The 23,315-nt window shown below is 38.7% G+C and overlaps 1 protein-coding gene across 6 annotated transcripts in view; it reads right to left on the bottom strand.

Annotated features, from left to right (window-relative positions):
- RNF130 (ring finger protein 130) overlaps positions 1–23,315 on the bottom strand; it is a 55,797-nt gene that overhangs the window by 23,704 nt on the left and 8,778 nt on the right. For all 6 annotated transcript variants that reach the window (XM_064388219.1, XM_064388220.1, XM_064388215.1 and 3 more), the window contains 4 exons: positions 21,071–21,265; positions 7,854–8,104; positions 4,317–4,388; positions 2,408–2,490 (listed from right to left, as the gene is read on the bottom strand). In XM_064388219.1, the coding sequence (XP_064244289.1) occupies positions 2,408–2,490; positions 4,317–4,388; positions 7,854–8,104; positions 21,071–21,265 (601 nt within the window). The remainder of the gene's footprint in view (positions 1–2,407; positions 2,491–4,316; positions 4,389–7,853; positions 8,105–21,070; positions 21,266–23,315) is intronic.

Below are 23,315 nucleotides of genomic sequence, written 5' to 3'. Positions count from 1 at the left end.
TTAACTAACATTGCATGCTGCACTAAAATGGAAGGTTGAAATATGAGGAAGCAGAAAGGACTTAAACCTCCATAACAAGATTTGGGAAGAAGCATCTCGGGTACTGAAGACTGAAAAATCTCACATGGAATCTGAAATTTATTGGGCCCATCTTTGAAGGTACTAGTTGGCTTTTCATCTACAAATATAAAAATGTCTTGTGGAAAGCATCCATCTCACTGTGTCTAGCCTAGATGGTTTTGCACTTAACTTAAAAGCTGGGCTGCAGCAAATGAAAAGTGAGATGTAAAAACGAAGTAGAAAGCGAACATAAAAGTTGTCATACAGCCTTTGGCAGCAATGTAATCTGAGCCTTTGCTGACCTTACATTCTTGTGAAAAACAGAACAGAAAATGATCTGCACAAGAGCCTTGATCTCTCCTTTACATGGGAAGCTGCACTGGGGCAGGCTGTGCTGAGGTGGCAGCCAGGTGCACCCGCATGCAGCTCCCTGAACAGCTCCAAGTACCCCTGAGAGCCCAGAGCCTCCTGTCTGCAGCACTGCAGCTCAACAAAGTGTCTGAAGAAAAAGGACTTCTCTTTTTTTTTTTAAATTAAAAAAAATAAATCAATGATCACCTTGTTCAAATGGTCTGTATTGTATCTGTGGATATCAGCAACATATCCACTGCTTGCCAAGGGGCAGCTGTTTAACTAAGGAAGTTGGCTTTTAATCCCAACTCTGCCTTGTGCTCATTGGAACAGCTGGTTTCCTACCAGGGAAGAGTCATTCTCTCTTCACTGGCAAGGACCTCCTCCTGCCCTTTGTTCAGTACCAAGAGAAAGGCACAGAAGAGTGGGACTTGTGACCTTTCATTCCATGTCCTTGAGCCTCACAGTAGAACTACACAAGAGAAGTTTTCTTAAGAGGCAGTTTACAAAACAACCATCTCAGAGGTCCAAAACTGGTGGGCAGTTTCCAGAAGTTCCTCCTCTAATTTCTGAATAACCTTCTGCATAACACATCAAAATAACAGGGCTTAATTCACCTATACAAGCTTCACTTGAGATTGCAATAAATGTAACTGAAATATTTACTTTACACTTGTGAGTACATTTTTCAGGGCAAGAGGACATCAACTTTGAGTAAAAATGACTGAATTGTAAAAAAGAAATGCACATACATCCACATGACAAAAGGCTCCCAAATCTTTCCAATCTAATCTCTTCCATTCCTAAATATTTTAATGAAAGTTTCTAAACAAACAGTTGTAGGGCATTTTAGCTAAACAACACTGAGAATCTAAAACAGGTCATTGTTTCCTGCTGTCCAAGAGGTAAGGAACACAGAGAACAGTAAACTGAATTAGATTTTTGGCTACAGAAGTATAATGCACACCTATTAGATAGAAAATAATACTGTTTTCCTTTTATGATTATAGAAATACCCTGCACATTAGAAGATATTCAAGCTATTCAGAGCAGCCTGCAGGAGGATTTAGCAGACCAATAATGAGCTCTTATGTGCTGCTGCTGCCTGACTGGAGACTGATTCCAACACATGACTTTGCTGCTTCTAGAGTATCATGCAGAACCATTTATGTACCAAGCACAAGCCGAGTTACTGGATCTTGCTGCATATATACAACCTAATTTACACGTGGGTTTTGTGCCTGGAGATGAGGAGGAAGCTTTGCATTTCAGAACACAAGGGAAAGATGTCCTTGGTAATGCTTAATGCTACCAGAATGTATGATTCATCAAAATCAACCACCAGGTGGAAAAGTATTTAAAAGCATCTCTCAAAGAGAAAATGTCCCAAAACAACTCAAGAATGGAACTGGAATGGAAGCAAACTCAAAACCTGTAAATGTCAACACAATGCTATAAAAGGGGAGGAAGTTGTTACACTTTAAGCAGTAATGCAGAATCACCAGCAAGTACAAATCTTCAGACACAAGCCAAGATCACACTGCATTAAAAGGACCAAAGACAGATGACAGCACAGTGGCTGACTAATGTCAGGAGGTATGAAGGTTGCAAAGACTGCATTTCCGTTCCCTACAGTTTCAAAAACCAGCAGCCAGTTGTTGCACATCTACAGTGCAGAATGCTGCAGCTGTACCTGGCTCATTATGCTGAAGTTTTTTGAGTCTGCCCATTACTGGGTCCTTAAACCTGCACGCCTCCACCTCACTGCAATCTCAATAGCTCCATTGCCAATATCTTTAATATAATTCTGTTTAATCTCCATTGTCCTAAGTGCCAGCACCCACATTCACACCTTCTGGCACCACAGTCTAAAATAAAGTGTCTGTAATTAGGACTGGAAACATCCAACGAATGCATTTGTGAATTACAATGCACCTATTACATGAAATGATGCAAAAGAGAACAGTTTCCAAACAAAGCAACTTTATTATCTTACTTGCACGGCAAAATGCGAACAACATCATTCTGCTTGTAACTCTCAATGCAGACAGCACAATGATCAAAGTCTGGGTCTGTTTCCTAAAATGAACAGAATGAGAATTCAAGTCAAGAGTTGAGGCTATGACAAATGTCAAAGTAGTTGTGACTCGTACATGAACTGCACTGTGCCAAGTGGCTGTTACCAAACCACAAACCCAATGACTGGATTATTATATTCCATCATGACTTAAGCAACAAAAGCATACATGCATCTCATACATGCAAAACTGCCCTTTCCTGGAGCTGGTAAATCATCATTTGATACATTAGCTAAGGCCTAAGATGATTCTAATGTTCAGTGGAATCATTGTAAAATATAGTGGAGAGTTTCCTAGATTTCCTTTTTTTCCATCCAATTTAGAGCTAACATTTCTATTTTATCCAGGGTTTTTTTGTTTGTTTGTTTTGGCAGAATAAAAAATTCTGGGGCTCATTTTTACAGTCACAATGAGCACATTTTACTTAGTGCAGAGTACTCCCATATTTATGTCTGCTGCTTACTTGCAGAATTATCATCATTCTTATCAAGACATGAATATCACTGATTGACCAGCTCCTCTCTTTTCTGTTTTCCAGAAGTTATGATTTTTTAAAATTATATTTTAAAATATGATATTTTAAAATCTCAAATGAAAAAGGGGGGACTTCCTTTGTACACAGATATGGCATCAACAATACATATTTAAAATGTTTGGGCCTGTGACACAAAACAGGCTGTGCCTTCTTGGTTCAACTTCATTATTCTTTTTGAAGCCAACCAGCTACAAGTCAGACACCAAGACAGGGACCAGAGCAAGGCCACAACTGCTCCTGGTCAGCACCAGCCAGGGCTGCACACAGAGAATCCTGATGCCCCTCTGAGGAAGGAAAGGTTTTTCCTGCTCTGTTCACCTGCATGGGCACCTCATGCTGTCTGTACTGCAACCTACACAGCACTTGCCAGTTCTCAATTTATGCTGTCAAGACAACAGCATTGTTTTACATGGAGAGGTTCCTCTAATTCGTATATTCTCCCATTACAGAAAAGATTTTGTGCAGTGGGCTGTTTTGAAATAGAACTACATAGGGAGGGAGGAAGAACAGAAAGACATTTTGCTCTGCCTTCTCTCTGGAAGAAAATTTTCCTATCACTTCCTAATCTCCCACTGCTGATAGCGTTGATAAGAAAGAAAAAAGGAATCACAATAAAAAGGCCCTAAGAAACAATATTTTAAAAATCAAATCATAGCCAGAATTCCCCTGCCTTTTGAAAATTAAAGCTAAAAAAATGAGCAATTAAATGACTATTTTTTCCTTTCAGAAACAAAAATAAAGCAATATTGCTCTCAAAAGTGGAAAAAGCTTAGGATATAACACACCACATATTTTAGTTTTTATACTAGCAAGAAATATTCTTGGAGTAACTTTGACTGAAATACTTCTTTATGTTCCCCCTTAATTTACTTAATAGTTGTATTTTACTTAAGAGATTATCTTCAATTACTTGTCTTTTAAATTCATTTTTCCTTTACAGAACTTACACATGATAAAGTTCTAAGCTTCAGAGTTCCACATAAACAATGCCAGTCCCATCTACTCATGCCAGGACACCCTCCCAGTCAGCCAGCACACAAAACCACCCTCAGTCACAGCTGCCAGATGGAGTGCAAATAGTATTTAAGCAGGAAAACCTTCTTTGAAATATACAGCACACATCAATACTAACAGTTACACAAAATATTGTACCACAGGACAAAATAAGCCTCCAACAAGGAAGGCAAAGTCATAAATCAGAAACGCAAAGAAAAAAAATGAGATTGTTTCCCCAGAAAAAAAAAATTAAACATGATGCTCAAGTTTATAATGTTGAAATCTTATTATTATACCTTATCACCCTTCTTTACTGTCCTGGTTGTCAATTTACCAATGGCTTTCTTGGCAGCATCTCCAAGACGACGCTAATAAAGTGACAAAGAAGAGAACACAAATTAACCCTAATAAACAAGCTTCATTAGTGTCCTTTACAATGACTTATTTGGACTCAATAATACCACTGCAATACACACTATGGCAGCAGGCCAACACATAAGACAAAATGCAAACACAGCAAAGCACAGAGATTTGTTGAGAAGGAAAAACAGCCAACAGTTGAATCCTCAAATGCTCTCCACATCAAACTCATGGACTGTACAGAAGTCCACAGAAGTGAATCAACATTGATGTGCAAACCTAATCAAACCCAGGTTGCAGGACAAAAGCTGAAGCAATGTCCCCTCCCAATGATTTCCATTATATTCTGTTCATACTGGCTTTTATTCAGTGTGCTGTAATATGCTGCCTGTTCTCTTAAGCTTGAATTATTTTTATATTTCCACTCTGAGCAGGCTGATCTTACTCTGAGATGCAAATGATCCTCCCAGTGTAACCTAGTTTCTCTCTTGCTATTACCCAAAACCACCAGGATCTCAGAAAAAAAAATGATGGGTCACGAAATCTAAATAAGCCAATACAGACTTAAATAAAGCTGAAATTAATATTGGTTTGAAGATAACCTCAATCTGAATGCAGAGGTTGAATTATTTTTTGGCTGATTATGCTGCTTTATGACCAGCACAGCTGGATGGAAGGAGCCTTTTGTGACATGCAAGTGCTGATTCCTATTGAAATGCCCAGCTCCCAGCTAACAAAGAACAGCTGTTTGTCACTGTTTTCCCACTGGGGTCCCAGAGGTGGGCACTGAATGAAACAAAGATCCCATCATCTTCCTTTAGGGACATGAAACATGAGACTTGGTTTACAACTGACTTAAAAACACAAATGATGTATTTTCTCTTTCCCCTCCTAGCTGTACTCTGCCCTTGAAAGAGACAGGCTGCTTCTCAGAATGCAGCTCTCAAAACCTCTCCTGCAGCCTGAAGTGAATGCGTGGGGTTTTGTGCCCACCTTCTATAAAACTGAAACCCAAATCCTTCATAAGGTGTACTCCCTGTATCACACATTTCCCCACATGCAAACTGCAGTGAAAGTTGCTTTTATTTGAGAAACACAACGACCTCAGAGGTCTGTATCACAACTGACTGTATCACTTATTCTAGAATTACGTAAGCACTTTTCTTCCTTGTGATTTTCACAGAACAGCAACTCTTATTTTAAATTTTTTAGAACAAGAATTGGAAAAAAATCAGATACGCAGTCCCAGTTACTGAAATACATCCATGTAGGAAGCACAGCATTAGAAACAGAGCTGGGATGGGAAATTACATGCTTGCTAAAGTCAGAAATCTCACCCTAACTTCAATATGCAAGAATTTGGTCAATTTAAGCTGATCTAAATTACATGCCCCAGAACAAGCACATTGGCCTGAGTACTTAATGACACAGAACACACTGGGCACACTGCTGGAGTAGATAACCATTGCATAACCAAAAGCATGACTACTGAGAGAGGAATGAGGCTGAAATGGCATTTAACTTAAATGCTCAACTCCAACAGCTAAGTAAATGTGGGTAGTATCTACATTTCGTTCTACTGCATGTGACTGTATATGCACTACAAGAAATTTTAAAGATTATTTTCCCATTGAAAGCATAATATTTCAGCAAAACTCTTCCAGCATATTGAAGTTCTTTTACATAAATAGATTTGATAAATAATAACTTCCATCTCTTCCGAGGTCAAGCTCTTCTATTTTCTAATTTTAACAAATACTCTTTCATGTTAACACTGGAAATGCTCAGGATTTGCTGTTTTGCTAAGTTAGGGCACAGGCACACAGCATATGCTTGCTTTTAAAACCCACAACTGTCTGGATGGAAAAGGTCACTTCCACATGCAAAAGAGTTTCACACCTCTGGTAGAAGCACGCAAGAATAACAATGTGAAATACCAATATCTACTTGTGTCATCTACAAAACACAGCAAGTTTTTGATGGCTTTGATTTAAAAACCAGAAAAACTTGTGCCTTGACATAACTTAAAAACAAGATCATAGTCTAAACCAAGTTATTTCACCACTAACAGTACAGTCTTTGTGAAAGCTCTCAAAGCGCTTTAAAAATAAGCTGCAGCTGTCGCCACCTTCTTATTAAAGTTTAATAAGCTCAGCTTTTTAAACCACATAAAATTTTCATCAAGTTTCTCCTGACCTTTGTAAAAATCTAAAGAAAGAAAAGGAGGTCATAAGAGCCCTTTCCCAATGGAGCAACTGTTTTGAAACGTGGACATTTGGAAGGAGCCTAAAGCCATGTAGGGGATAGAGAAGGCACAATTTAGTATTCCACAGACATTCATTAAGTTACAGTTATATTTAAACTTTCACCATCCCAAGGGACCACACTAAGTACCAGCTACAGTGTGGTCATTTAAGAATGACATCCTTAAGAAAATCTACAGGATGCCCATGGGACCTGCAGCTTTAGACACTATTTATAGTAACTGAAAAGGAAATCCTGTGCCACAGCCGAGGTTTTGTAAGTTTGGATTTATTTTAGGTTTGACAGAACACCAAAAAACTGGCCTGCAGTCAGCTGCTGTGTATCAGCTGTAATTTGGGGGAAAGGGATGAGAGTGACTAGAGGTCAGGAGGTTTCTAAGTTAGCCTTGACAGAAAGACAGGGCAAAGAGGGCACTGTAGATTTCCTGAGGTTTACTGACCCTTCTCAATAAAAGCCAAGGCACACTATGGAGGGTCATTAAGTTCACACTAGTAAAACATTTACTTCTAAAGTTTATCTGTGTTTGAGTTGACAACTTGATCTCTGAGTATGGTCATATATAACTCAGTGCTCAAACAAATTAAGACTTGAAAAAGAACGTAAGAAAGGCATATTGGACAAAATTTTGGTTAAAATGTATGACCAGGAGAATCAGGCACTCCTTACCAAGGGTGATCTTAAATAAAATTGAAAGTTAACACAGACCACTAAGCAGCTCTATACCTTAGTTTTCTTACCCCAACATTCATAACAGATTATAGTTTGGGAATACTTTTGTACAATTTCTGAACTACCTTAACTATTACAGAACATATCCTTAAGAGCATGGAGAGAATTTCTAACATTTGCTCAGTGCTCCCCTACACTACACAAGTTGATTCACAGTTTAACTTTCCTCCTAATTCCCAATATACATCCAGTATGTGTTACTCAGCCAACACAGAATCCATCTGACTTTTGGACTTACACAAACAAAAACTCAAGTATTTTGTTTCAGTTTGATTCTTTCCTGTCATGTAATAGGATCTATACCAGTGCTGCTCAGGATGAAAACACTTTGCTGCATAAAAATCCTTTTCTGGCAACATGCTCTGCCTTGGAACAAAGAGATTCTGAACACTAGTTTGATGGGCATTCCTTACTTGCTCTCTGTTGGTTATTGTATACTGAAATATTATTTCCATAACTTAAGAGAAGAGACCCCTTACCTGATTCCTGTCACGTGCACTTGTGTACCTGATCTTCTGGATGAAGTAAAATATTAACCATGCTGAAGAAATGATCATCAAAACAATGAATGATATTGACACAAAGACTAGAGAGCCCCGACTGAAGTTCTTTGGAGGAACACGGGACCCCACTGCTATGGCCATCAGGACAGAGATGTTCTTCTCCAAGTAATTCAGGATCTCCTTAACCTTCGATTCTGTAATCATGACAGCAACAATGTCTCCAGTTCCTATAAAAAGGGGAAAAAAGTTTAATTTTTATTTTAAATTAACATGGCATGCTGTTCACAAGATTTTCCAAATGCAAATGACAACTCAAGAGGATTTAATCTAAGCCATCTATGGCACGTGGAACATGCTACTGGGCACTCTACTCATGCCTTGTCCTTCAAACCCAGATTTTCAAATTAGGGCATTAACATTTGCCCTAAAGTCTCTGCAGCTCCACACACAGTAGCAGATCTCTACTGCTGGTACACCGTACTTCCCACACTGTAATTACTGCATGCAGTCTGAACAAGCTTTCAAAAGTATATTTGTTCCAGATCTGAAGCCGTGAATACATAAACAGCCAACTCTCAGAAAAACATTTAGGAGATGAGTGAGAATATTGCTCGAGTGCCCTCAGCATAGGCAGTGCTGTGGATGTTGCTGGGGAGAGTTATGCAAGTTCTCCTGTGTGGTTATGTGGCTGCAAAGTAGAAGAGAATTGAAAAAACTTGGCAGAAGTTTGACTGCTGATTTTATCACCCATACAAAGACACGCTTGATAGCATTGCAAAGAGGCTGTCAGCTTCATCAGCTCCATTTTCAATGTGCAGCCCATCTGTTTTCATAGTGTCTTGCCTCTAGACTATTTCCTGTCCCAAAGGGAAAATTATTGGTACAAGGATAATAGGAAAGCCATAAGCCTTGCTGAAAAAGAACAAAATCACCTATAGAGCAGAGAGAGCACCATGTTTTAAAGCAAAGACCTTATTAAAAAAAGAGGATCTTGAACACAGGGTAATTCTAAGTTAAAAGAAAGAAAAGTTTTAGAAAAACCAAAGCCAGAATGAAAAAAAACCTTGTGAAGCTTCATTCTTATTCATCCAGACTTATTTGCTTCCAATACTAAAAACCCTTTCAAGACCTATTTTCAAAATGCTTGCAAAATCTGTTCATCTGCTTGTTCCATCTGCTTGCTCCAACTCATATTCCCTCAGAGAGGAACTGTATAAGGCAAACGACTTCAGCACCAAGATTCTGGATTTAGAGTGGATTTAAGCTACAGAAAACCTAGTGTGACAGTAGAGAACATGAGGTCCTATTTTAACACAAGGCATTTGTTAGAAGTCTTTTAATCACAACCTAATTTTTAAGAAGCTACTGTATCCACAAAATGATATTCAAGAGCCAAAAGAGCAGCACCTTTGAAACCCTGGGCACAATAACTAAGGGTGACGGCTACATACTTTTCCAAAATGGGGACTTACAACAGAGTTGTGCAAGAGCCTTAAATGTTCCCTTGTTACTCTTTGAATTCACCATGCTAAATAGTAGCATTAACAGTCACCATCAGCAGTTTTCCTGTTAAGTTTACTAACGTTGGTGATGTGGATTGTGCTGACAGAACTACTCAAAGAATCAAAACTGATAATCTCAGAAATTAAAATTTTCACAATAATTGAAAAAACATTCCACAGCCCTTCAATTGCTCTCCTCAAGAAATTTAAATTTTATTTAAAATGGAAATGGCAAAGTCATTCAGGCCTTGTCCTGGTAACATGGGACTGAACAGGAAAAGAAAGTTCAGTGTTTCCTTCTGAATATTTTTGAAACAGTGCCACAGTAATTCAAAAGCTTTGAATAGCAATGAAAACTCAACACAATGTATTTAATCTCTAGTATAGCACAGACTCACACAAGATCAACTTTAATCCAGCTCTCAAGAGACACTTCAGTACCAAGTTTGGTTTCATGCAAAAACAACCAAGATATTTAATAGACAGCAAATCTCAGAGTAAAAGTCGGTCACTACTTTTATTTTCATGGACATCTACCCAGATTCCTATTTGTCCAGCTGGGAAGATAGTTCCTGCCCAGACTTGCAGCACATTTTTACAGCACAAGAGATACCCTTCCTGCAAGATCCTGCATTTAGATGCAGCACATGCTCCTGCAACCCCAAATCCCTGCAGCTCAGATAGTGCAAGATCAATCAAGAGCAGATAATTTATATTGCTTGATATTTTCCCCAGACTTCACTTCTGCTCTTCATGTTTAGTTCAGACTGGGAAGAAAAGCAGGGAAAGGTACAGGAAGACTATTCCCCAGAGCACATGCTCTGCTAAGCTTCCCCAGTAGGAATTTATTTGCACTGAGAAATTATGTTAGTATCAAAATATCAAGCTGAAGCACTCAGTGTAATATCTAACATGATTTATGTTTACAGACATCAATATTTATAATTATCTGCAAGGCAAAGATGACAAAGATCTTCTGATACTAGTCCAGTTCTATCTGAATCCAAAGCTGAAGCCTCTACCTATTCCCTGCTGCCCAGGGAATGTGACAAAGCTGACAATCTGTCACACGTTTTATATAAAGCCCAGCACAATGGGAACCTCTGGCATCACTGCAAAGTGATTTGCATTCCAAATGACTCAACTGGGAACAGCCAAAGTGCTACTGCTGCTTCTGACCCCGCCAGAGCCAAGGAGAACTGCAGAAAAGAAAAATAAATTGTGTCTGTTGAACATACTGAAGCTCAGTGAAAACTGGGACTTGGTTCATCCGTATTTTTGTCAGGGGCATCACCCTAAATAATTTTAGCAAGAACTCCCTGTTTGAGAACAATTGGGGGCAGGAGGAGACAGTGACTCATTTATTTTAAGCACCTTGAAACCTTGTATTTCTGAAACTTTAGCAGAAAAAAATCCTCAGGTGAAGACAGAAAGACTAAGAGTGTTTGTGAAACTCAGAATATGGTCTTACTCCATGATCTTATGAAAAGCAATATTTTCCTCAGCCAAGAACACAGTGTCCAGAGAAAAGAATCTGGATTGCTTACTAAAGCCAATGAACTACACATGGAACCACAGATGACAAGCTAGGACAGACGGTAGGCATAAGATAAATATTGATGTCTGTAAACATAAATCATTTAATTGCTATCATCCAAGCCCAGGCAGCTCTTTCTAGCTTGCAATTTTACCATGTGCATGTTTAATTAGGATAGTTATACAACTCTGTGTATGAAAAGGGATGAAGTTGTGACTAATCATTAAATCAGTATAATGTTACATTGTGAGAGCAGAAGACAGAAGAAATTAAAAGCTTACAGGACAGTAAAAACAGGACTATGGGAAAAACAGCAACGTCCAGGAGTTTCCTGTAGACCTCATAAGGAAACTGCTTTGCTCTCTCACTGACCTATTCACATCCCCTAGCAATTCCAAAAGATCATGCTCAGAAAGTCAATAAAAAGTCATCTCAAATGTTACAAGTATCATCACAGGCAAATATCTGTGGTGCTTTTGTTGTGTTGGGATTTTTTTGTAGGTTTTTTTATCGTCTTTGTCGTTGTTAATTCTTGACTACCAAATGTTTATCTGAAGCTCAAAATATGGTTAACTATGTCCAGGATACCAGGCTGAAGCTGAAGACAGGCATGGTTCAAAGAGCAGCCTTCAGACACCTTCAATCCACCCAGCATCCACTGGAGGCTGCAGGCAATGGCAGCCTGGCAAAATGCAGCTGCCAGTCAGGGCTGCAAAGCTTCATCCACCTCCTTGCACATGGGGAGGGCAAACCTTAGATCCCACCTCGAGTGTGGAGAGTGTCAGACCACTGCAAGAGGCACCAAACTACTGTGATTTGATGCAATAAGGTTTGCAGAGAACTGAGAATTAAGTCAGATACTCATAACAAAGGTCAGTGATTTGCTAATGGCTGATATTTTAAGCTAAAGTCCTTGCAATAAGTCTCTGATAGTGGCTGCTGATGCTGCAGACACAGCATGAAGCACACAGACTGCACTAATCTCATGCTTGTGAAAGAATACTGTCCTCTCTTTAAATAGCAGAGAAAATTTAACTGCAACTGAGTCCTTTCATCACTTCTTTCTGAAAAACCTAAATGTAGCACATTTACCTGAACAATTCTGCTGGTGAAAATTTTTCCTTAGAAAACACAAATTCCCCATTCCCTGATAAAGGTAAAGATTGGTCCAGACAGTCACTTTAAAGATGGATTCAGACAGTGAAATGCTACTGCCTTTCTGAGTGCAGCAATAGGATCATCATCGTGATAATGTAATTGGAAATAGAACTGCCCATCCTCAAAAGCCAGACTTCCCTATTCTTCTGTTACTTCCCTATTCTTCTGTTAAAATCCTGTAGCTGTGTGCTAAGCATTTCTTAATGCATTATATCAGAAATAAAAAGACAGCAAGACCTACTATTCAGTACCCAGGAAAGGGATCAGTCCTATTACTGTGAGCGACAGATTTCTTGGAATAACATCAACTAACAATGAAACCACTCCAACAGAATTTGGGATCCCAGAAAATGACAAAGAAAGCAGGAAAACACTAATGAAAGCTATGGCTGTATATGAAATTTTGATAGACCAATTGTGCTATGAAAACACCAGAGGACATTTGAGCTGCCTGAGGGCAGAGGTGGAAGGAAGGATCACCTCTACAAGGGAAGGGATTCAGTCACAGAGGATATAATCCATGGAACCCTGAGGTACAGGATAAGTGAAGGGAATACTGGCCTGTGTGCAAAGCTGTGCTGCTAGAAAAAGCCGGCTTGGGGAGAACTGTTTATAAATAAAAATTCCATGGCACAACAGTGGGAAAACCCATACATTTATCAGGTACCTTAACATTTGTGTCTGATGCAAAAGAAAGAAATTCGTTGTGAAGGATAACTCTTACATTCTAAACAGGTTTATGGGAAAGCAGACACCAAGAGGACGAGCCTTGGCATATCTTCAGAGTCATTAAAACTGGTCTAGCTGCACATATTTTTATTTTGATCTAATCACAAAGTAAACAAGAGCACATCCAAGCTGTCAACACATGAGCAATCTCAAGAGTAGAATATGTTATTTGAGATGTCCCAAATCAAATACTTCTGAAAACACAAAAAGACCATAATATTTGACAGCTATTGCATTCTAAACAAGACAAGAATTTAATGCCAAGAATATACATTAATTTTAAAATGAGACTAGAAGCATTTAAAAACATTTGTCTTCCTGTTGCCTTAATAATATTGAAAATGTTGAATTATTGCCTGTATGTAAACACTTAGTTTAGGAGGCCTGCTTTAGGTAGTGTCAGACACCAGAACAGACTTTACAAAATTACCATGAGAAAAATCATCAAGGGCAGCAGCATTTGAAACTATTACCCAAAAGTCAGGCTTTCATAGGATGCCTCAGTTAAATACAACCAGTGGAACAACCTTTTATCCCAAAACACTGAGCAGGTATTTTCAGAAATCACAACAGTCTCTTTGCTGTCCAAACCTATGCAAAACAACCTAAATAAAAAAGCTTCTGAAATTAAAACTTGAATTCTCTCTACTCAAGAGGACAAAGAAGTAGGCATTTCAAGTTCAGTGAGGAAAAGGCTTCTATAAAAATACTGTAAATATGAATCTGAAGAACACGCAAAACTCTTCTTTGTAGCAAGAAGAACTTCAACATTTTTCACTCTGTCAGGTAAAGAGAGGGTCCTGCTCTGTGCCCTCTAAACATGATTACACACACTTCAGTGTTTTGCAACGTGCCAGGCACTGCTGTACTGCAGACATGATGGATCATCACAAAGTCCTGCTCCTTTAAGAAATGCAGGCATTGATTAAGGCATATGATTAGAAAACCAGAAACAGCAAGAGCAGCTTTTCAAAGATGGGCGTGACACAATTAAATTCAAAACAAATATTAAAAGCCTAATCAGATTCTTGTTGTGTTAGTCTGTAGCACATTAAGTTTATAAGTGATAAATAATAAACTTATAAGCCTGTCCTCCTTCATTAAACACAAAACAATGCGCCAGTATAATGTCCTTGCTGTATTTTTGATCAGCTTTATAATCTACTCTGACCAAGAGTTCCTAAAAGGAGAGCCAAATAGCAAAATCAATCGCAAAAATGGTTGGGCTGTATTTAGATGACAACTGCTGACACATTATTTCATAACCCAACTGCTCTATTTTGACACTCAGGGAAATGCTTCTTAAGGAGGAATTTGCATGCAATGAAAACAGGTAGTCACAGCCACATCCTGATTCATTCACAAGTCCAAATCCAGCTGATGCACGTGAGCTGGGGAGCCACACCCCTGGATTTCCTCAGGCTCCTCAAGGTCGAGCTGTCTCTGCCCTACACCCAGCCCACTCCAGAAAACCAACGCTCACAGCCTCTCAAAGATCCAACACAACATCAGTATGTACAAAAGGTGTTGGGCTTTGGCTTCTCTGCAGGTCATTTCCTCCTCACCCAAGGAGCTCCTGTCTTCCATCCCAAGCCACATGACACCAAGCACTGCTAGAAAAATTAAGATCTTCTATAAAGCTACAAGATGCACCCACCTCTTTATTGTCAGAGTCCCTCAAGTTCCAGAATCTCTGCCCAGTCTTTAAACATTCTACTTCAATGCTTCTGATGGGCAGCAGGAGGACAGACCCATGGCTGGGCCAGGAAGGGGAGAGACTTTATAAATCCCTGGAATTCAAACTGCAGCAGAGTTCCCCAAGAATAGTAGGGACACTGGGTTTGGAGACCTGGGGCTTCTTGTGCTCCCCTCCTTTGAATCATCTTGATAATTCCACATATATCACATATTCCCTTTCTGTGGAAGGACTTTTATCATCTGGAAATCACATTTATATACATACACATATGTATTTTGTGCATGTGAACTTTTCGGTTCTTTACACTAGGAAAAACCAAGCCTAGCACAAGAAAAGCAGACAGATGTTACAGTGACTTTACAGACATTTCACACTCTCTTAGCAATGCTTCTCTGCATCTGCTTGCACTACAGTTTTATCTTTTTGAAAGGAAATGGACATTCCACCTAAATAATGCAGGAAGAATAAAAAAAGTTTGGCACAAAGAAATGTATCACTTGATCATCCTCTTTCCACAATCTGGGCACAGATTTTTTTTTTTTTACTCACAATTTTACATGGCATTTAACAATGTTTTATGGCAAGTAAACTGATTTGCAGTCTCTTTCAAGGCATAAATACTTGTATTGTTAAGGTATTAGTATGCTAACAAAGGAGACCAAATTTTATATTCAAACCTTGAACAAATGCAAATGAATAAAAAGCTGAAGGATCACTTTAAGTTTTGACTAGGGAAGTGGTGTAATCCTAACACATTACACACCACTGAGAAAAACTGTGTCACAGTTTAACACATTTCTGAAATATCTATGTCCTCCTATCTTCAGAAGATATTTTTGCTGATTTGAAAACAGCTTTTCTTCACTTTCTATACTTCTGAACAATGTCCAAAACCTGTTACAGTGTTACATTCTTGATTCCTCAATAATATCAGTGCAGTGTAGACCTCACTGACCCATTCATCAATCTAAGACACACTTGGATTTTGCTAATTGTCTCTTGCATTCCATAGTGTGATGAGTTGCTAGCAGGTGGCTTATATTTTGCCATTTCTGGATAGCAACAGTTTGTATTCCCACTAATGGATGGTGCACCTAAAAAACCCAGGGATTTCTAAAAAAGGGCAATTTGTCATGCTCATGTATTTTCTTCTATAGACTTCTGTACACATCTCTCAATCTGGACATGGACAGTCATTCAAAAAAAAATCAGCAAAGCACCAAAGAGAAATGGCAAGACAGCCTTACCCAAGGACACCACAAAATACTTTGAGAGATTTATAAATAGCATATTCATAGATTAATATCATAAATTTGGTTCTACTGAGTCCACAGATATGGGGAATTACTCTGCTGCTGGAGCTCAGACTTTGGATAAGAAGAAGAATGTAATTACTTACAGTCACTAACAGTCCCGTGGGCCTTTTCACAGCCACAGAACTAATTACCCTTTCAGCTGGCTGAGTTAAAATGAGCCTGACTGCTGTTATTTCAGTTGTGGATGAGGCATGTATGACACAGAAACACTGGTAGGCAGTTCTGCAAGGCACCAAGGCTGTGATGGCTCTGTAAAGGGGTTTCCCTGGATTGCCTTGAAGAGACAAGTGCTTCCTTATGGTCCAGAATCAGCACATCAAACACTCCTCTCCAGGTCTCTAAGTGTCAGGCACCTCTAGCTACTGTGTGACAGATTTTCCTGATTGGTACACCTCCAAGGAATGTTGTGGGAAACGGGATCAACAATAAAGCTGTTGACACTCATCCTCCACATTTTCAATTAGCAAACATAAACAAAAAATGATCAAATATATGTAAACAATGCTTAGACTATTAATTACTTTGCCTTTTTATAAAGGCTTCAGTTTTAATGACTCAGCTCTTTCCTTTTCACTAACAGTCTAAGATAAATTACTAATAATACCTTTTAATAACAATATTGTAATACAAAATAAAATTAGTTTGGACCTGTGGATTAAAAGTAGGTCTCAGTAATCCAGGACAAGTTTTGCAGTGGATTTGGTGTAGAGCTAAAATACTCGTCAGCACACATTTGTGCAAGATAATCTGCAGTGCACCCCGCCAGAGCTTTCATGCATCAGTTCAGCTGGGAGTTACATAAAGAGACATTTGTGAGAAAAAGGCAAGCAGCAGAGTTAAGAGATGAGCTGCTCAGGGATCAGTGCCACAACAGAGGACAGTGGCACCTTGACTGCCATCTCTATTGTACCCACTCAGAATGAGGGCAAGAACGTGGAACAGCCATTAGGTGGCAACAACTTCAAATTGCTTCCTGTCCCTCCTGCCTCTGACCCACTGACCTAAAACAATCCACAGAACATACAGGCACATTTAGCACAGTTCAGAGCAAGTACAGCCCTTGCCTCCCACACCATTGTTCTTTTTCAGCAAACAGAGGGCCATGAAAAATCCTTCCCTTGGAAGGAACCTGTTTCTGGGAGCCCGTGCTGGACAGCTCTTGCACAGTGCCATGGCAGGGGAATGTCACCTGTGCACACCACGGAACAGAAACATCTTCCTCCAGGAAATTAATGAGGTGTTTCGTCAGAGGAGAAATAAAGACTGATCTTGATGATCAAGATCAAGATGTCTGCATCTTGGTTCAAAAGACCTTAAAAGATTTACCTGTATCAGGTAAAGCTGTTTATATGGAAATTTTTAGGAGCTGATAAACCATGGTTACTGGAATCCAGCAACTTCATTTTGACACTGTCTTTTATATGTGTTTCTCTTTTTCTGTCTATATTTTTTCCATAAATTCTTAGTATGAAATTTGAACTTTAGAGGCTTGTTTGGCATATATTCTTCTCTATAAATCAAAATAAAAGTCTAGACTTTAAGATAGAAATTCAGTATCATGAAATCATACAATGGCTCAGAAGGGACCTTAAAAATCACCCAGTTCCAACCTCCCCAGATTTAACTACTTTTTACTTAACAGGATTGTCTCCACCACACACAACCAAAATATAAAAATCAAAATGTTATTTAACCTGAATTTTCTTCCTTTTCCCATAACTGCTTATAAAGGAGACAGCTACTACATATTTTCTTCACCACACAGGCTCTTTTTTACATTAGACAGTATCAGTTTTGCTTTAACAGAAGCAGCAAGCAAAACCACTCATAAAACTGCCTTCCTGCCAGTGACATCATAGTCTAACATAACCTATGCTGGGAAGGATGTCCTTTGCTTAGGTTGATAGAAGACATCTATTTTGTGCAAAATAAGTATACACTGACATATACAAGGATATGAACAAAGAAAAGAAAATAATATTGCAAATAACACCAACAGAAGTACAGGTATTTAAAAAAAGTGAAGCAATTACTGAAGGTCATTACTTACTTCAAAACTCAAAGATGAAAATTAAAGGGCAGAGACTTGGTGGACTATGACACAAGAGAAAGCAAATTCTGCTATTAGCAGCAGAAACTGTTCATTTGACACAGTGATGACAGACTGATTCCAGAGTGACAGCTGTTATCCAGCCACCAGAAGGAATTGCCATTCTGCTAAGTAACATTTTGAGTATGAACAAATTTCCATAAGAATAAAATTTTCAACTGTGTATTCAAGCATAAAATAGCTTGGATAAAATATTAATCCCACAGGTGAAAAGTGCTTCCTAAGCTCTTTTCACAGGGAATCACCTCTCTGCAGGTAGGCAACATACAAAAATCTGTGTCATGTGTTATTTATTTTTACCACAGACACTGTCTAAGCGGGTGATTGGAATTCATGCAAATATCCAAGCAGGAAAGCTTGCAGCTCAGTGTGCATTATAAGCAGTTGCTGCCTTCCTCTCTACTTCACCAGAAAGACAGAATATTTCTAAGGCTTAATATACAGCAGTACAAAGATTATATTACAGTAGTATAAAATAACACAAGGTCTACTTTCTCCTTGGTCTTGGAAAGAAAATAGAGTCATTAACTTGGTCATCAACACAGCTGCCAAATTGTTTTGTGAAGACTCTATTTTTAAAGAAAAGAGGAATACTGCACAGCAATAGACATCATATGAGCCAGCTTGGTGGCTCACCTCCATCCTCACCTGCTATCACCCCCAACACATTAACTTAATCAGTACAGAAGAGCTCTCAAATACACAGGGACAGCTCCTCCCAACCTTTAGGGACAGAAAATACTGAAGAGAAGTGATGCAGTGCACTGGAATATCTAAATGGATTACACAGAATCAATTAGGTTGGAAGAGACCTCTGAGATGACTGTTCACCACCTAAAAAGCACATAAGCAGTGCTATAGTTGAAAAGGCAGAAAAAGGAAAACCAGGGAATGGCTTGAATGTGTGCAAATCTGCTTTACACAGTGTTAAAAAAGCCTCACCCCATAAGCACAGGTTCAGGAATCTGCTTCCCCCCTAGAGTAACTCTCAAGAAGGGGATTGCTGGATTCCAAACCCTCCCTGGGCTAAGGCTAACACCAAAGGACTAGTCTACATCTCAGTTACACACAATTACAGTTCCTCCATCAGCCCACCAGGAAGTTATTTGCAGGAAGCTCTGCAAAGTGATTGCTGAGGAAATCCCTCACATGTCCAGAACACAACCAAAACAAAGGCTGTGGAGCAACACTTCATTACAGGTGCTACTTCAGTTCTAAAAAATTACTTTTAGCCTGTCATGTAGTTTGAACACTTCAAGTGTGACATTAATTTTGAGATAGAGCCTTCAGCCCAAACCAGGGCAGATTCCAGAGCATACTGAGCACATGCACCTAAACCCCAGTATTTCAAATATACAAAGCTAAAATACGCATAATTTCCAGCAACTGCATTTTTTTTTAATGCTTACCATAAGAAAGAGTAAATATTTGGAATTCAACATGCTCAAGACAGTATTGGTCTTTTTCCCAAATATCAACTACCCAAACAGCTGCCTGGCTACCTTACAAGACACTTTTTTACCCACAGCAGTTCTCAAATTTTACATCTTAGATGGTATATCAACCAACCAGAACTACTGGGCTTATTGAAAAAGTTTCAAAGGCAACACACTGATTTTCTGAGCTGAAACAGGGAGTGAACAAGGATTTCCTAATAAAAGAGACCCCATCTTATTGCTAAAAATGAATTGGCAATCTATACAGCATTATGAGAGTGGGTAATAAAATTACAATCAAACTCATTATGTTGCTTAACATGTAATACAGCCAACAATGCTAAAGTTGTATTAGTAGTAGTAGCTTTTTTCCTGACACACTGAGGTATTCCAGACCACAGGAAAACTACAATCATTGCTAAATAGAGCATATTTGTATAAATATTTTTAAGGGCAGTTCAAAGAGTCTAGAGCTGAATGTTTAAGACTGCACTACAATTGTAGAGAGAGAAATGGGGAATATTTAAAAAAAAAGGGAAGGTGACAAAAAATGCCAGGGGACTTTTCACCTGCAGATTGCATAGAAAAAATGTCTAAGGAAGGTACCTGAGATAAAAATCAATTGTCAACAGGCTTTGAATTGCTACATGGAGGTCAAAACCCTCTTGCAAAATTCCTGTGGTATGGAGAGTTGGGAAGATCAAACCCCTCTAACATTTTCCTTGTTCAAAAAAAGAAAGAAACAACCATAGCATTTCTTTAGTCAAGGAATTCAATTCTAGTTGTGTGACAATATGCAGAGCAATAATTAAGAAATTCTAGTTTCCAAGCAACCCCCTATGCTAAAAGAGACTGAATATATCCTAGAAAAAAAAAAAAATCAGCCAGCAGTACCACTATCAAATATAGAGATATGCCCTTTCTGATTGAGCCACATAGCACCAAAAGGAGAAATCCTTCTGGAAAATGAAAAAGGTAGTTGTCAGAATTGCAAAAAAAAAAAAAAAAAAAAATTAACCAAGGGAAATGTTTATACATGAGACTTCCAGCAACAAAAATAATCACAAGGAACAGTAAAATTTTACACATAGTCATCTGTAAAAGAAGAGAACTCTCTAGAAAAACAGACTTCCAGCATGATTCCAGACAATTTACAGAGGCAGCTACCCTCCAAATCACTGTTTTTGGAACTCCTGTTGATTCCTGTATGGCACTCATACTGTAGAAAGAGTAAACTGTAAAGTGTCCTCTGTAAACTGTCATTAAAAAAACATGAAAGCTCAGATCCCAAAATACAACTGTTAATATCTGAAGGTCCCCAGCAGAACAATGAGTTGAAGACATGCTGCTACAGAATTGTTCAGGTTCAGATGCTTTGTAAAATTCTAGATCTTCCATTATATCTGTATGTTAGCTTCTCTTCTGCAGAAAGGTTCAAAAGATTGCTCCTCAGATCTTACAGGCATTTCCTCACTCCAACACACCCACATCCCCACTGCAGAGGAAAGTGTTCCTCATTGGATAAATGTATGGTAAAGGAAAATAACTCTGCAGAATTATTGGCTTATTTCATTATATTGCATATACACAAATATCATTAGTGAATGGCTACTTCCAACACCATCTCCCCAATACCAAGGGCTCTTTAGGAACAGTTTGTATGGCAAAAGCATTATAGTGAAGGAGATTACATTTTTTTTTTTTACCTTGATGAGTCATTGTGACAGGTTCTTCACTGGATACGTTGTTGTAAATGACCACAGCTGTGGCATTATGTGAAGCTGCTCGCAGGATTTTCTCTTTAAATGTACAATTTCCTCTCTGTAGTAAAGCAATCCACTGCTTGGTGTTTGGTGGGACCTGGAAACGTGTTCGAGGGTCACAGCCCAGACGATCTGCAACTGAAATGAGAAACAAAGTTACACCGACACCAATTTCTTCTAACAGGCAAAACAAAGAAAAAAAAATAAAAAGAAAAATCCTAATTCCAAGTTGCTGAAGTACTTAAATGTTATGCACTAGGAAGCCACTATTCTCTTGTAAAGAAAGTCTAAAGATAACTGTATTCTTATGAAAATAAGATTTTAAAAAAAGAAGTCTCACGCATTGAAAGCTGTGACTATATGCCCAAGAATTAGTCTCACTAACACAAGCTATTTTTAACTCCAGTGCAGCTAGAATAATGAATTCACATTCAGATCAATACCTGCCTAGGGGCCGAAAAACATTAGAATATGGTTCATCTGCTACAGGCATTTACAAAGCAGCTGTTTATCAGTCATTCTGGGAGTACAAGTCTGTTTTTTCTTCCTAATGCAGCCACAAATATCACTGCAGTGGGAAGTACAACTAAACAAAGCAGGTTGTGAAAACAAGATTTCAGTGTTATCTGCCATGTGCAGGCTACTGTAAAAAAGGACAACATTAAAAGCTGATCTTGTAAAACCCCAGCAGCCAACATCAGCTTTTTGCATATGCACATTTTGTCTACAAGGAAATGTATTCGAATTCATAGAGAAACAAATGGGTTTGCAAACACAATGCACTCGTTAGGTATAGATGGTATAAAGGAATTGTAACAGAAATGCCAAATGCCAGATGTCTGAATTCAACAGTGTGCAAAGCTCTTTTGTCCCTTCTGATGGTGTAACATATCCTGGAACAAGCCAAAGCCAGGGAGCTGTGTACAGAAGGCACAAAACCCAAGGCAGAAGGAACTTCCCAGCAGCTGAAACCGATGAAAGACGGATCTGTTTGCACAACTGGAAACACAGTTTAGTCTGATACACTGGTCATATCATTACAGCATTTTAATTTAGAGCCAACAACAGTTTATAATGCAAATATATTTATCCTTTTGAATGCCAAGAGTATAATAATCTCTGGCTACTAAAAATAGTTGGGATAAACAGTGATTTTTTCAAGACATAAAAAAACAATCTATTTGCATAATAGCTCAGAAAACATTACAGTTCTGCAATGTAAGAGCAAATCAAATGAAGTCTCCCATAATTTTTTTCCTTTTCAAGAAATGAGTTCAGCACAACTATGAGATTTCAGCAAAAAAATTCTACCACCAAAAAATATCCAGTCTAATATATTAGCTGGAAACAAAAGGTCTTTTTAAGCACTCTCTGTTTAACATAGCTGAGGTTAAAATCTGTAACAAAGGGGATTCAAAGAGCTAAAGATGTTTTCTGAAACAAAGAAAATCTGCTTGCTAAAGAAGGCGAGTGCAGATGAATCTATACTGTGGCAGACATACAGGAAGTCGTTGCATCTCTTAATTTGGACAAGAAGTGCCTCTCCCTGTTCCCCTGGAAGGAGGGTGGGGAGCCAGATACCAGCACATCCTTTTCACAATTGTTTTTCAAGCCTGTATTAGACATCTCAGACATGGAGGGCTATTTGCTGTATTTTTGTTTCATACAGGCATCAGGGAAAATCTGAAATACAGATGCCTGAAGCCAAGTTTTATAGTGTTTTCTTCCATTACCCTGACATCATTACTCAAATCCTAGTGGAAATTGCTAGCTAGCATGGATCCACACGTGTTTTGCAGCACCGGTGATGGCCACCACACACCCCAACAATCACAGAAGAGCATGTTCATGCTCCCTAGTCTTTTGCAGCTTGTCTTTGTAATCTTAAACTTGAGAATTATGTGTATTTTTGAAAGGAATTAGTCCTTTTTGAAAACATCCAAGAATTACAACTCAGCACGTGTACCACCAACCTTTTGCCCTCTCTTAAGACAAAAGCTGTTTAATGAACTATTCCACCTTGCTCTGAATATTTTCACTCAAAATCATGGAAGGGGGAAAGCACTAGCAGACTGTCACAGGAAGTTTCTCAAGCCTTGAAAGCAAAAAATCCCATCCTACTCTCATGAAATCATATTCAAGAATCTCAGGTATGATACATCTGTTGGAAAATACCATTTTCTAAATG

The sequence above is a fragment of the Passer domesticus genome, chromosome 13, assembly GCF_036417665.1.
Source record: "Passer domesticus isolate bPasDom1 chromosome 13, bPasDom1.hap1, whole genome shotgun sequence".
NCBI lineage: Eukaryota > Metazoa > Chordata > Aves > Passeriformes > Passeridae > Passer > Passer domesticus.
Note: the sequence above shows the minus strand (reverse complement) of the source record. Positions and strands in the feature narration are given on the sequence as shown.